Source organism: Solanum lycopersicum, chromosome 10 (genome assembly GCF_036512215.1).
Source record: "Solanum lycopersicum chromosome 10, SLM_r2.1".
In the NCBI taxonomy this organism is placed as follows: Eukaryota; Viridiplantae; Streptophyta; class Magnoliopsida; order Solanales; family Solanaceae; genus Solanum; species Solanum lycopersicum.
Genome location: NC_090809.1, coordinates 54,884,420 through 54,900,352, shown reverse-complemented (window position 1 = coordinate 54,900,352; position 15,933 = coordinate 54,884,420). Strand labels below are relative to the sequence as shown.

The following is a 15,933-nucleotide window of genomic DNA, read 5'->3' as shown; positions in this document are numbered from 1 at the left end:
TGTTCTCTACTATTGAAGTGAAAACAAGACTTTCAAATTCTCAAAAGTTTTGAAATTCTACTTGAAGTTAAATTTTATTGTGAGTTTTATGGTCAAACGTGTTTTTCGGAGTTGAATTCCCATAAAAAGTGAAAAAATTTCATGGTCTAAACATCTCCTATTCTCAATTTTTTTGTATTTTCATTCCTCTGTTTTTTAGCTTAAACATCCTATCATTTTTAAGAGTACTTTTGTAGCCATATACGATATTTGATTGTTGATGATTTTTTTTCTTTTACTAGAACAAGCAAATGCATCAGAATTTCCCCAACATTTTTTGGGGGCTTCACTTCAAAAACAAAACAAGTTTTACATGGCACTTAGTAGGCAAAGACTGATTGTGGAAGCACAATCATCAATGCAAACGATAATGGACAACTTACAATCTTACAGAATAAAGTTTCCACTTAATTGTGAGGTTTGTATTATATTGAGATCTGCGAATTATTGTTCGTATTGAGGATGATATACTTATATAACACCATCAAAATCCTGTCTTCATAAATACTCATTAAAATATTTGTATGATATAGGGGTTTAAGTATCGACTTGGTGACTTCCGAGTGCGAGTAGGTAAAGTTGTTCAAATAAATTTTGGTAACTTGAGGGGAATAGTTATGGAGGTATGCAAATACTTTTAGAGATTTTATTCTTAGTTGAAGCTTTTTATAGTAAAACGTTTTTTAAAAATTTAAAAGAAATAGTTATGTTGTAAAATATTATGTTTTTTACACTTCATGGAGAGGAATTCAATTATTGTACTTTACCTAATTAAAAAAATAATTATTGTTCTGAGAATGCTTGCCTCATAAGATGTTTTCTTTTGTAGATGGAGTATCTTCCGATTTCCTCATGGAAAACATCACATTTGATTATGAGTGAATTCTTCGAGATATTGAAGGAAACTCTTGGGAAAAAATCATTACCAGGTCATTTTGTGCATGTTGAACCGAACTTTTCAGAGTTTGGCCTCTCTGATCAATACACTTCACGACATACTGTTGTACAATATGCTAGCATCTTGGCTCAAATGACAACAATGGCTCAATAAGCCCAACCAACAAGAAATTTGAATATTTGTTGACTTTATAAGATTTTTCCTTAGCTTCATAAATGAGTTCGTTATTTTCATAAATATATTGGGAATATGCACATCAATAGTAAGAAATCTTGAAGCTACTATATGATTTCAGATCAATGTAATTCCTTTTCCTTTTTAGTTGGTGATATGGAAATTAAATGATTTCTTTTGTTTGAAGAATTGTTCTTTAAGATTATATGGACTTTTAAGCTTTAAAGATTAAACTTTTTTGCTCAAAATGAAATATGGTATATATGTTTATATTATTTATAAAGGAAAATAAAGAATGTAGATAATTTATTTAGAGGAGAATTTTGTTCGTTCAATTGTTTGGCTACATAAACTTTTATCATGACCCCACATAATCTCATTTTTCTATTTATTTCATTTTTTTTGTGAAAAGCAAATCACCACCAGTATAATGTTTCAAGTTATAAAGCACCATTGTAACCCCGTATTCCTGATCAACCCAAGTATAATGTTACAAGTTATAAAACACCATTGTAACCCCACCCATATTCCTAATCACTACATGTATAATGTTACAAGGCTTTTTCCTAAAGGATTGGTAATATGAAGCTAGACGATGCAAATCTAGCTCACGATCATTTTTGAACTCAAAGTGTATATTTATCAAAACATATAGTAGAAGTTGAAACCAATAAGTATAATATATGTTTGCACCAAACTTCGAGTTCAGTAAGTATTCTATATGCTAGAATGTGTAATATATTTGCCTTCGAATGAGCTTGTATAAAGTGTGGTTATCAATGGTGGTCGTGATAACAAAGGTGTTTGGTGATTGATAACGATAATGGTGATGGTTAGTGATTGTGGATAGAGTGGTAAATTATCTAGACAAGATATTAAGACTTTGTTCAACACTTAAGATTAATTAAATGCTTAAATCTTAATGATAACATATGCACTTAATGACGTAAGGTCTAAATCATTCAGATTCAAGTTGCAAAATGTTGCAAATCGGTCATTTCACTTTACATGGTGATGAGTATGAGATTTCAAAATATAGAAGAAAAATCGATATGGATGAGATAAACTGAGTGTTAGATGTTATTTGGTGAAATGCAAACAATAGCTTGTGTTTTACAAAAGGAAAATCAAATAATTATGTAACACCAAGATATGTACAAAGTCTCAAGTTCACAAAAAATTTCATATTCAGAGTTAAATTTCAGGAAGATGCTTCGCGTCATTGTGATGAAAGAAGTGATTAGTGGTTGTGGTTGGTGAGTGTGACAATGAATATCATCAACAAAATAATACATCTTAATGATTCTAAGACTTTGTTCAAGATCATAATAATTAAAGACTTGTTCAGACTAATTCAATGCTTAAATCTTATAATAAAATCTGATAGGTAAATAGTCTCACTTCCATCTCCCTTTAAAGGAATACAGATTAGTGAGAATCATAAAACCCTATTGGAAACTAGACAATTGCTAATATAGAAGTCTATAGCATAATATTTCGTTGGAAACTAGATAATACAAGACGAATGAATAGATTTTTTGCCGATAATAAAGTAGAGAATTAAGGTACTAACAGCTCTGGGACTATTATTATGCACGTCAAAAAGTGTCTACTGATTAGTCTTTAAGTCTGTTGTGATATAGGTAGTTCACTTTTTTTAAGCCATGATTTCAGTAGCCACACACTTGTTATTTATTGGGTGGAGTTTGAAGCTTCTCGCTTCTGATGCATCCTAGCTGATTTATAGCCTCCTCCAACTCCCATTTAGTCTTTCACTTTCCAGAATTGGGAAGGTGTGACTTCCATCTAAGTTGAATTTCTTTGAGCGTCATATCTCTATTCAACTTTTCACCACAACAAACAATATTCACCTGCACAAAATGATATAAAGACGATTCAATGGCAAAGCAGTACTCTAGTGATATTTTCAACATAACTTCATGTAGTATAAAATAAAAAAAAAATTCACTGTCCTAGCTATTTATATTTGCTGGTCTTTTAATCGGAGAGATCATCAATTGTTTAAGTTCCTTTATCTTTGTTAAGTAAGAATTAATATATTTATTCAAATAAGTGGGAAAATTTTAAAAATTCCTAATTCTTAAATATTATATAACTAACTCGTTCAAAGAAATGAAGAATTTAGCTTATAAAATTATCACCTTAGCATGATCATTCAAATTTAGCTTTTGCGCAATGAACTTCTTTCGACTAAAGTTACAGTAATACTACCAGCGCTGCAAATGATGCCAAGTTAGCTCAGTAGCAAGCTGAGGCCAAGTTAGAGATTATTTCATTACAAAAATATTTGACTAAATTTTTTCTACATGGTATAAACCCTCTCATAACCATTTGGAAAGGAAATAGTTACATTTCAATATCATGATATCGAGTAGCTCTTGTACTGCGAATGGACTAGATAGGTTTTGATTGTCTATTCCTAGGGTACCTTTATATTTATACCTATTATTATCATGTAATTATAGATTCCTATATAGTTTGCAAGCATCTTCAATTGTTACTCTTTCATAAAACAAGGTTAGGGTCCTCATGTTTCATAATTTTTGCAAATCTTATTGGGGTAATTATTTGACTTAGTTGATGATAAATTAGAAAAAAATTAAGGTTAGAGTAAAAGAGCATCACTGAAATTTATATTTTTGAACCAAAGAACTCCTAACCATACTCAATAGGTTTCATTGAACAATATTATACATAATATTTATAGCACCAAGAAATGTGCTAAATGATTGAATGATCCGCATCCAAAGGTGTGAATACTAAGGTTGAAATCCTAGCGAGAAAAAAGTATAAGTTGAACCTTGGTTGGTAAAATTACCCAGTAACGATGCTGGTGAGAGATAGAAGGTATTTTGTGGAATATTTAAAGTGTGCACAAATTAACCTTAACACAAATATTTTTCTATTTTATTAAAAAAATGAACTATGTAGAAAAGCTCAAAACTAACCCGAGTTTATCTGTCGCTTGAACAAAAAAGGAAAAAAATAATTTTTTTTATATATTAGAGAAGATCAAATCTGACCTACGTTGAATCTATCACTTGAGCAACAAATAAAAAATCTATTAATAAATTAATCTATTGAGAAAATACTACATCATACTAAGTTGAATGTGTCACTTGAGCACTAAAAGGTAAATCATTTTTATTAAAATCTATTCAGAGAAACTCAAACCTAACCTAATTTTAAACTGTCATTTGAGCAGAAAAAGAAAATCAATAAAATATATTCATCTTTTGCGAAAAGTTCAAACCTAACCTGAATTTAATTTGTAACTTGAGCAGCAAAAGGAAAAATCAATTAAAAATTGATTTATTAAGAAACATCTAACATGAATTGATTTTTCACTCAAATAGCAAAGAAAAAATCAATTAGAAATTGATAAGCTCATATCGAACTTAAGTTGAATCTGTCACTTAAGCAACAAAGAAAAAAATCAATAAACAATTGATCTACGAAAAAAAATCATGACTAACTTGAGTTGAATCCTTGGAAAACAAAGAAAATATCAATAGTGAGTAGAGCCGTCAATTAGGGTAGAGTCTGGGTCAACTCGTGATTTGATTGGATTAGAGCAAGATTTTTGGAGCCCATTTAAAAATAGGACTCTTTAGCCCAACCTAAATAAGCCCATTAGCCTTGGGGGCTTGAACTATATGAGTTGGGTCAGCCCGTACATTAAATGATAAATTAGCAAATTAGTCAAAAATCTTAACATAATTATTAAAAATATTCATATTTTATAAATTTTAATAAAAATATCAAAATGTCATTATTTTAGAAAATATTGTGTATTCTAATTTAGACCATATTTTATCTCATTTGAATTATACCTTTTCCAATTCATTCGCTCTCATATGTATTTTTTTTAAAAAAAATATTTTCTCTCACAGTGATTTCACTCTTCCAATTCTTCTTCATCTTTGAACTCTCACTTCTCTTTTCCGTTCTATTTGTGTGTTTTTTTTCTGAAATTGGGAAATATATCTCTAAAGATATTCATATCAATCCTTTTGATTAAGGTATGCATCATCCAATTTATAGGTTTGTTTACTACTTTTTTATTTAATTTTTTCAATAATTTTATTTGTAGTTGAGTATTAAATTGACAACCTTTTGTTTAGGGTTTGAAAAACATAAAATCACTCTCTAATGGTTGAATCTAAGAGGATTACAAGAGTGCAACTTAATCAACGATTTTCTAACGACTTTTCATCTTTCAATATATATATTACTTAAGAAATAACGGACAATGTAGGATTCATTATTAAAATAACGAAAGAGAAATGATCACAGAGTTGGTGTTTTCATCTTTTTGTATCACTACTAATAAAAGAAAAATAAAATTAGGTGTAGAAGATTTTGAAAACTTGTTGAACACCAAGTTGAGGGTAGAACAATTTCCAATTAGTTTGTTTTGTATTTATAGTTCATTTTTAGAATTTGGTATTCCTTCTCAGTTTGTATTCAAATCACTATGTATGTTATCAATATTTGTATTAATAAAAAATTTTGTGTTGCATAGTTTTTAAATCTTGTATTTGTCCCAAATTTGTATTCATCCCAAAAGTATGTCAGTTAGGTATGTATTTTATTTATAGGAAGAACAACTTTCTATTAGTTTGGTTTATTTTTAGGGATACTGCACAAGTACCTCCTCAACCTATGCCCGAAATCTCAGAAACACACTTATACTATACTAAGGTCCTATTACCCCCCTGAACTTATTTTATTAATACTTTTCTAGCCCTTTTCGGCCTACGTGACACTATCTTGTGGGCCCAGCACTGACTGATTTTTTTTCAATCTAGTGCCACGTAGGCCGAAAAGGGGTAGAAAATTACTTATAAAATAAGTCAAGGGGGTAATCGGAACTTAGTATAGTATAAGTGTGTCTCTGAAATTTCGGGAATAGGTTGAGGGGTACTTGTACATTTTTCCTTGTTTTTACAATTTTTTATTCTGATTTTTGTATCTTTCCTCAATTCGTATTCAAACTACTATGTATCATATTAATATTTGTATTTATTCAAAATCTCATGTTGCATTGTTTATGAATCTTTTTTCCCCTAATTATATTCATCTCAAAGGTAAGCCAACTAGTTATGTATTTTATTTAAGAATGATTGCAACAAATATTCTCGTATTCTTTTTCAATTTTATATTTCATTCTCACTTTTTCATCATATTATTTTTATATTTTATACACCATTATACAAAATGCAATAGAAAAACTAGAATGAATAGAAATACAAATAATATACATATTGGAATGAATACGACTTAGGAAAAGAAATAAAATTCTGAAGAGCAATAAATACTAAAAAAATAAACGAATACAAATTTGTTTCTTAAATAGCTACATATTTATTTGGCATACATGTTGGAATGAATACAAACTTATCAAGAGATACAAGTTTCATTATACAAAATACAACACGAAAACTAGAATGAATACAAATACAAATGGTGAACATGTTGGAATGGATACGATTTAAGCAAGGTTACAAAATTCTGAAGAATAAAATAAAATACGTTGTGAGAAAATATGCCAAATAAAAGATAAAAATAGAGGTGTATAAATTTCTAAATTATAAAAATTTAAATTTAATTTATAAAACTATAACGTATTATCATAAAGTTTCATAATAATTAGTGAAAATTGGATATTAAATTTTTTGATTCCGTGATTTTCATAACCATAATTAGTGAAAATTGGATATTGACAATTTTACAGATGTGGTAATTCTTTAATTCCGTGATTTTCATAATAATAATTAGTGAAAATTGGATATTTTTCTTGGCAAATAAAAGTATATAGAAACAAAAATGATTAAGAAAATTGGATATTTAATTTTTTTAGAACAATGTGAAATGCTTGTTTTTAGAACATGGTGAAAGAAGAAGAAAGAGATGAAAGTTGGTGTATTTTGATAAATTGTAACACATGAGACTCTTAAGCATCTTTTCCTTTTAAAAAAAATTCGCTCTCCTAAATTCCTCCAATCTGTTATATAAGAATTGTATTCTTTAAATAAAAACATAAATAAGATACATAAGAAACAAAAATTTTGACAATTTTACTAAATATTGAAGTGTTGCTAATGAGCCCTCTAAAATATTAAAATATTGACATTTTGAAAAAATTTCCGTTAAAAATTAATTAAAACTATAATAACATAGAATACCAAACCTAACAACAGGAATCTAAACTCAAAGTCTTAAATCATGCGTATAAATATCACAAAGTTCAAATACTCACTTAAAGATTACATTTTTTTAATGATTTTTCATTACTTACTTCTTCTTGTTACTTGAGTTTGATGTGCTTGAGGCGAGGGTCTTTTAGAAACAACTTATCAAGCTCCATGAGATAGTGATAAGGTCTACGTACACTCTACCCTCCGTAGACCTCACTGAGTAACGTTTCACTAGCATGTTGTTGTTGTTGTTATTGTTATTGTTATACCTATGATCTTTAAAAAAAACATATAGTAATTTCAAATTAAATTCATACAACCAAAAATTTACCTGAAGTCAAACGTAATGCATTATTAAAAATATTTTATTTGTGATATTTATATGCATGGTTTATGACTTTAAGCTTAGATTGTTGTTGTTAGTTTTAGTGTTTTATTTTATTATAATTTTAAATTAATTTTTAATTTGATCCATGGGTTGGCCCAACTCATATAGTTCAAGCCCTAGAGCTAGTTATTTAACCGATATACATATACAATTTACCTTTCTTCCCTCTCTCTCAATCTCGTTCCCTTCTCTCCTCCCTCTCTCAATCTCGCTTGACATATATACAAATGCATATATATATATATATATATAGTTATCTGACGCATATTCATATACAATTCATTTCTCTGCCCCTGCTCGCTCACCTCTCTCCTCCCGCTCCCAATCTTGATCGCCTCTCTTCTCCCTATCCTAATCTTGCTCGCTCTCTTCTCCCTCTCCCAATATCGCTGGCAATATAAATTTACATATGTATAACATATAATTATCCAACCAATATATATACACAATTCGCCTCTCTCCCACTCTCTGCTCTCCCTCACTTGTCTCTCTCCTCTCTCTTCCAATCTCGCTCGCCTCTCTCCTACCTGTAACATGTAGTTACAAATTGTAATTATCAAACTATAGTTGTGAAGAGTAATTAGGTTATTTTTTAGTGGCTTTATGTGAAAGTTCAACTTCTTACAATTATAAATGGTGTGTTTTTAAATTTTAATTTATGAGACGTAAAATTTTATATTGACTTGTCTTTCCTTTATTTGTAAATTGTGATAGTCGCACGTGATTGAATCTATGCTTAAGTTAACACATTTGATATATAAGATTTACGGCTATTTGTTTAGGGAAACAACACTTGACCTATTTCTCCTACTTGTCCTCCCATACACTTTTTCTTTTTGTTTATTCTTGTTAAACTTACATATACAAAGATGTCATTAGGATAAAATAAGGATAATTAGTTGTTACAAATAATATTAGATATATGTTAAGAATTATATTAATAATACATCGAGTTTAGGCAGAAAACTATTTGTTCATGTGATTATTTTTTCATATAAATACTTTTTCAATAGTTTAGGCATGAAATTAAAAAAAATAGGTTAGATGCATTTTTGACACATCTCTTTATTTTATATATATTTCTTCAATTAGAACTTTCCACATCTTGACATATTTAATTTAAAAATCTTCAATTTTTTAAATTTTGTGTCAAGTAATAAAATTAAGTAAAACATTGAAGATAATGGTATAATGGGTTGCCAAGCTACAAGCATTCATAAATGTTCTGATCACCAAAGAAGCAATTATCAGAGTTGATGAGTATGACAGACAGAGAAGGTGAAGGTCTATTGATAGATCAACTATTGACAAAGTTGATGAACGTCTTTGAAGGTCTAGAGTTGCATCATCGCTCGTGGAAGCCTGCCTTACATACTATATACGAGGTCAATTAAATTAATCCGATTAGTTAATAATTGTATAGTTATTTTGCATTGAACATAAATATTTTTCAGAAATATCAATTTGATTATTTTCACTATTTGCTCCCAATTTCTCATGCATCAGTCCAACCAATCCGACATAGTTAGTTAAGGTAGTCATGCTAATAATCATTTTAGCACATTCTATATAATTGAATCAGTTCATATCACTAATTATTTTATCACATCAATTCAAAGCAATCATCAAATTATGTTCAAAATTTGTCATCTTTATCCTACAGATAAAAATAAGACATTTTTTAAATAATTTATAAATGAGAAAAACAATTGTAAAGATATATTAAGAACATAACATAATACTCTTTTTAGTGTGTTTCAAAAAGATTGTCCTCTTTCTTTTTTTGATAACATTTAAATTTCAACATTCCATGTGGCAGGTTTAAGGCCACAAGATTAAAAGACAGTTTTGTACATTTCACATAACTTTAATTTAGGACCACAAGATTTAAAAGTCTTCTTTATTTTCTTAAACTTCGTGTCAAGTAAAACCATGTCATTCTTTTTAAAACGGAGGGAGTACAATACGTTAACTTGACTTATCTGTACAGGATGAAGTTTTCTGAATAATGAGTCACACTAGTAAAAACTTTATTGAATATTGTTTAAATATGTAAAGCATTCCTTACGACAAGATTTATTTTATAATCAGATGTGGTCAGTACAAAAAATTGAAGAATATGACTTTAACATAGTATCATAATCGACAATCATATTTTGAAGGTAAAAACTTCACTGATAATAATGTTTTATAGATAATTTGTAGGATTTGATGACCTATGATTCAAAGGCAAACTCACATATTTTCATGCAATACAGATTTCCCCCAAACCATTCATTCACGAATTTCAACGTACTGATGGATTATTCTCAAGGATGGAGGTTCATGGGCTTGGGAAATGCGCTTTAATGGAGCTCCCAGCTGTGAACCACCCTGTATGGATGAAAGCTTGGAGTGTGGGAGGTTCAATGTTGTGAATCAAGCTAGCTCTATAAGGGCCTATGATTTAGAATTCAGAAATGAGATTGGGCCGAGTAAAATATTGGAGTGTTTTATTTGGGATTCAGGTTCAATTAGCATGAGGTTTAAAGATAAAATGATTTTGAAAGAATGGTTTATGCATATTGAAGAAAATATTTGTCTTCTCCTCTTCTTCTAGAATCTAAGTCCTCATCTTTATTCTTCTTCTATCTTTAATTACTCGTTATTTCAATATTTCCCTCGTAATGCGGTAGTTTGATTATTTCAATTAGAATCTTAAGGTTTTAATCCTGTTCTAGTGCTCTTTTTAATATAGTAAGGATTTCGATTTGTTACACTAGTGCTTTCATTTTTGTACTCTAATGGAAGTGGTGATATTGGAATGATTTTGTGGCATCGGCAATTCAGAGGGCTGGATTTTTCCGACGGAGTAGTACTTCACATTCCTTGGTTTTGATGAGATTTATTGGTTACCTCTTCCTTCATTCTATCTTGATGGTGAAGCTCTAACCTGATTCGATTTGTTGTTTCACAAAAAACTATTTTTCGATTGGAAGCATTTCAAGGATAGAATTCACCCAACGTTTTTGACAACAAACCAACAAAGTAGTGTTGGGGCGTCTAACTTATTCTCTATAGTCCTCTACCTCATCCATTGACACAGACGTACCATGTGTCTGATAAATTGACAGTGAAGTATAAATTTGTAGAGTCTGTGGCATTGATTACTAAAAATGATGTTGAAGTTAAACCATTTGAAGAAATTTAGACTCCACAAATTGGGAATGCAAACTCAACAGAAGCCAAATTGGTACATGAACCTTCTTTCATTACTGAAGATCAGGTGTTCGATGAAATTTCCCACACAACAGCGAGTTCTAACATTCATGGTCTGAAAGCTATTTTTCATGAGGTTGAACATTTTGTAACTACAGCAGACAAGGTGTACAATGATAGCTTCAAGAAAGAAACCTCTTACTGTGTTGCATGAAACAGATGGATCTAATAGTAATGATGAGGAAAATTCACATGATAATGTAATGTTGTTTGAAAAATCTCCTTCACTGCATACATCTGGTTTGTTGGTTGTGTTTGCTTACCAAGTTTTCTTTTGGCATGACTCTCTTGAAGAATTTCATTGGGATTACCAAGTTGAAGAGTTATTTTGCCTTGACTTTCGCCAACCCAAATGCAATTGGGTTGATACTGGGCAGGAGGGCAATCTTCTGATTTTTTTTGTTTGGTATAGGTTCGCACAGGATATACGACAGTTTGACTCTTTTTCTAGGGAGTGTCATTTTACTGGGTTGGATGATGGGGTCAAACACGATTTCTTCCCGTGCATTTCTACACTCTACATTTACTATGATACATGACGATGTAGATGGTGACCCAACGATTAGTAAAAGTATAACAATATCTTTTTAGGGCAAAAAGATTGTTGAAGCTTTAAGTCTTGGTAACTTTTCTCTGGAGGATCAGGTTTCCATTCAACAAGTGTGATGCATTATGTTGACGTATATCTTGAAGCTGACAATGGAAAATCTGTTGAGGAATTCAACGGTCAACATAAGTTGAGTCCATTTCCATTTGCTTTTGTTGCTAATTTTCTGACTGTAACCATTCCTACAATTGTGATCCTTCTGCCTGGGATCCAGGAATACATTTTGAGTTCAGGGCTCTAACAAGTTTTATAGTATATAACGCAAAGGAACTACTATTGCTTAGATGTATAGACCGGTTATTCTTAATTACATATTCAAACTCTATGAATATAGTGTGGGATCCTGGACTACAATGGTGTTTAAATTCCTACTTGCAAAATTTGTTCATATGTCTGTCAATTGCATATACACTAGTCTTACATCGATATTATTATGATGTTAAATATGAGGTTTTGGCGGTCAACTCCAAGCACACATAAGTTTTACATATGGCCAACTCCAAGAACACATCAATTTTACATCTTCACTATAGACATGTGCATGCTACAATGTTACTTGAGTGGGAAGAGATAGTATTGAGGAGTGGATATAAGGTAATATTTCAGGTTGAGTCCCCTACTACAGGCTACACACTTTATGAGTCCTTGAGATGATAGAGTGCGCGCTGCACATCATAGATTACATTATGGCTTAAATACTTCATTAGTTTTTGTTATCCTCTTGAACAAGTGTATGGTTGCAAGGCAGGTTGTACATGAACTCTATTTGGTAATGTCGAAGAGTTTTACTGCAAATTAGAGAGAGTGTGGTTGTTGGCTGATGTCAGTTTCAATGTAGAGGTTTGGGGGAAGGTTAGCTTCTAACACTATTCATCAACTCTTGAAGGTGAATATTTCAATTGATCATAAAGGAACCAATATGAAGGAAAAATAGAGTATGAAGGGAATTGCCGCTCTTGTTAGCCATATGTGTTGGTTGCTGTCAGAAAATATGTCGAAGGTCTCCTATGTTGCTACTAGTATTGCTTCCATAAGTTTGGGTGAGATGTTTAGGTGCATTTCTCTTTTGGACATAATTCAAATTATTAAACATCCCTCCCATGTTCCAAAGCTAATAAAGAATTATGCAACCATGTCTAGACTTCTCCTAGCGGCTAACCAAATTATAATATGGTTCCTACACAGTTTGGCCTGTTCTAGCCGAGTGTATTATACTCCATATTGCCGGATGATGAATCCTACCTCGAACCTTTAGAACAAGGTTCTTTTTGGAGACAGGTGTATTGTTGTGAACCAAGCTAGCTCTATTAAGTCCTATGAGTTAGAACTAAGAAATATGATTGGGCCGAGTAACATATTGGAGTGTTTTTTTTCAGATCCAGGCCCAATTATAATTTGATTTAAAGACAAAATGAGTTGGAAAGAAGGGTTTATTCCTATTGAAGAAAATGTTTGTCTTCTCTTCTTCTTCTAGAATCTAAATCCTCATCTCCATTCTTCTTCTATCTTTAATTATTCTTCGTTTCAATATTTCCATTGTAATTCGGTAGTTTGATTATTTCAATTAGAATCTTAAGGTTGTAATCCTGTTCTAATGCTCTTATTAATATAGGATTTCGGTTTGTTACATTGGTGTGTAAGTTGTGAACCAAGCTAGCTCTATAAGGGCCAATGAGTTAGAACTGAGAAATGAAATTGGTCCGAGTAAAATATTGAAATGTTTTATTTGGGATCCAAGACAAATTAGAATTTGGTTTAAAGACAAAATGAGTTAGAAAGAAGGGTTTATGCATATTGAAGAAATGTTTGTCTTCTCCTCTTCTTCTAGAATCGAAGTCCTCATCTCTATTCTTCTTTTATCTTTAATTACACGTTATTTCAATATTTCCATTGTAATTCGATAGTTTTATTATTTCAATTAGAATTTAAGGTTGTAATCCTTTTCTAGTTCTCTTATTAATATAGTAAGGATTTCGATTTGTCACATCTAACGAGGCAGGGAGGAATAAAGGAAAGTAATTCTCCATTCGGTGAGATGCCAGCCACTTTGGCAACTCGCTGAACCCTATTGGCGAGATTTCCAGGATCGCCGACTGATCCAATGAGATGCATAAAAAGGTGTCCCATTCAGCGATTGTAGAGGACATTTCTCACATCTCCTTTTGAACCCCAAACCACTGAAAGTTACAACAAGCCATCCAAGGAGAAGCCAATGAGCAGGGCTATCGCCAAACTTATTTGGCAGATCGCCCAGTCGTTTGGTGAGCCTGATTTGTCTTGCCCGTTGGCCTATTTTAAGGTCACTTTTGGGATAATTTATGCAACAATTCCGAACACTATAAATAGGTGTCTAATGGTTCATTTTACAGAATAATGATTTTGAATATTGTGGTTTTAAACCTAAACTCCTTCTGTGAGTGTTGAAAGCTTTGTAAGATTTTGTTGAGCATTGTTTAGAAATCGGGTTGCTTGGGTTATTGATTCCCTCGAGCTGGTCTTCGTAGGAGTTGGGTTCTTGATGGATTAATGTGGTGAGGCCATTAGGTTGCTCTTTATTTCCTCTTTTTGTGTATTAATCCGAATTTGGTACTTGTTAGGATCTAGATTGGAGGTTTTTGGAAGATTTTAAAAATTTCTACTACTTAAGAAAAACAGAAATAGAAGAAAAAAATTATTTTTTTTCAAGACCAAACTATTGTTGCCCTATATACATATTTAGGGAAAATGCACAAGTACCCCCTCAACCGATGCCCGAAATCCTAAAGACTCACTTAAACTATACTAAAGTCTTATTACCCCCTGAACATATTTTATAAGTAATTTTCCACCCCTTTTCAGCCTACGTGACACTAACTTGAAAAAAGAAGTCAACCAGCATAGGGCCCACAAGATAGTGCTACATAGGTCGAAAAGAGGTAGAAAATTATTAATAAAATAAGTTCAAGGGGTAATAGGACCTTAGCATAGTGTAGGTGTGTCTCTAAGATTTCGGGCATAAGTTTAGGGGGGTACTTGTGCATTATCTCATAAAATTAATTGAAGCTTGCTCACAGTAAAATAGGAAGAAAAAAGTTGAGTACATCGCCACCTCCCAAAAGAAAATGATTTTTGTTGATATTATATAAGGGAAAGATCAAGAGTAGCAAATTGATGGCTTCAACGTGAGCCAACTAACTTCCTTTTGCAGCATAATGATTATTTAGTAATTTAGAAGTTAATCTGCCATTCAAAATCATTAAATGACCACCAACATTAAGCAAATTAAAGCTTCAAATAATTAAATTAATGTAAGTAATGTAGAACCATAACATTATACTCAACAACAACATCCCACTGGTCCTATTGCACCAATAAGTCTTCGCGTTGGCGATTCCCTGAGCCAACCGAAAAATACCAACAATTGGCATTTCACGGTACTTTTTAAATGCATTACGGCCAAGAATACTCAATGTGCTCCCATTATACTTTCTAGTTGTGAACACAAAAATTGAGGGTCATGAGAAGGGCACCCTTATCTTGATCAGTTGAACCTTAATTCCCTTAGGCTCGACCCACTATTGTCGAGTTAGACTCTTGTCCAACTGTTAGTGGGTCGCCTATCATTGTAGCAGACCCAACAGAAGTTGGGTATTTGGCAGTCATTTTGGATTGGGCTATTTCGACTTCAGTTGGAATTTTGGCACTAACTTTGTCGTGAAAATAGAAATGAAATTTAGTTACGTTTTGCTTTGCATGAGGAAGTTTCTTGAACCATTTTTCAACAGCCTTGGAACATGATTCAACACCTTGAGCCATTGGCATGGCCATAAAAAATATGAAGCAAAGCAATAGAACTAGACTTGTTTTTTCTATCTCTTAATTTCTTGAGAAACAATGCATTAATCGTATACAAAGAGATTGATTATACAGAGTGTGTGAGTAGAGTGTTAGGTTTTGGAGCCTGATTAATATTTGATGTACTGCCATATATTAATGTTCACGCGGTTCAATTTCAGGCTGTACTATTTATTCTCCATTTATTCTTTATAACTTAAAATACTCTGAATTATTAATATATCTACCCATCGCCGTGGACGTTTACTCACGGGGTGTTACCATGAAATATTGGTTTCTCTCTTTCTCTCTCTAGATATCTCATCTCTCTCTATCAAATGTTCTTGTGTTCTTGATTCATCAAGTGTGTGTGTGTGTGTATGGATTCGATCCTAACAACTGGTATCAGAGCTAAGGAGATTCAACACGATCACTGAAGATGGATAGTTCGAAGCTTGGAATTGAGAAGTTTGATGGATCCAATTTTAGTTTCTGGAAGATGCAAATAGAAGATTATTTATACTAGAATAAACTT

General features: G+C 31.6%; 1 protein-coding gene and 1 pseudogene across 1 annotated transcript; one reads left to right on the top strand and one right to left on the bottom strand.

Annotated features, from left to right (window-relative positions):
* Window positions 1-352: 352 nt before the first annotated feature.
* LOC138338927 (mediator of RNA polymerase II transcription subunit 20a-like) lies at window positions 353-1,090 on the top strand. The gene is made up of 3 exons (XM_069290014.1): window positions 353-457; window positions 573-662; window positions 869-1,090. The coding sequence occupies exons 1-3, from the start codon at window positions 353-355 to the stop codon at window positions 1,088-1,090; spliced, it is 417 nt and encodes a 138-aa protein (XP_069146115.1).
* A 13,777-nt stretch (window positions 1,091-14,867) lies between these two features.
* Window positions 14,868-15,380, bottom strand: LOC101243836 (dirigent protein 22-like; annotated as a pseudogene).
* Between the last annotated feature and the right edge of the window lie 553 nt (window positions 15,381-15,933).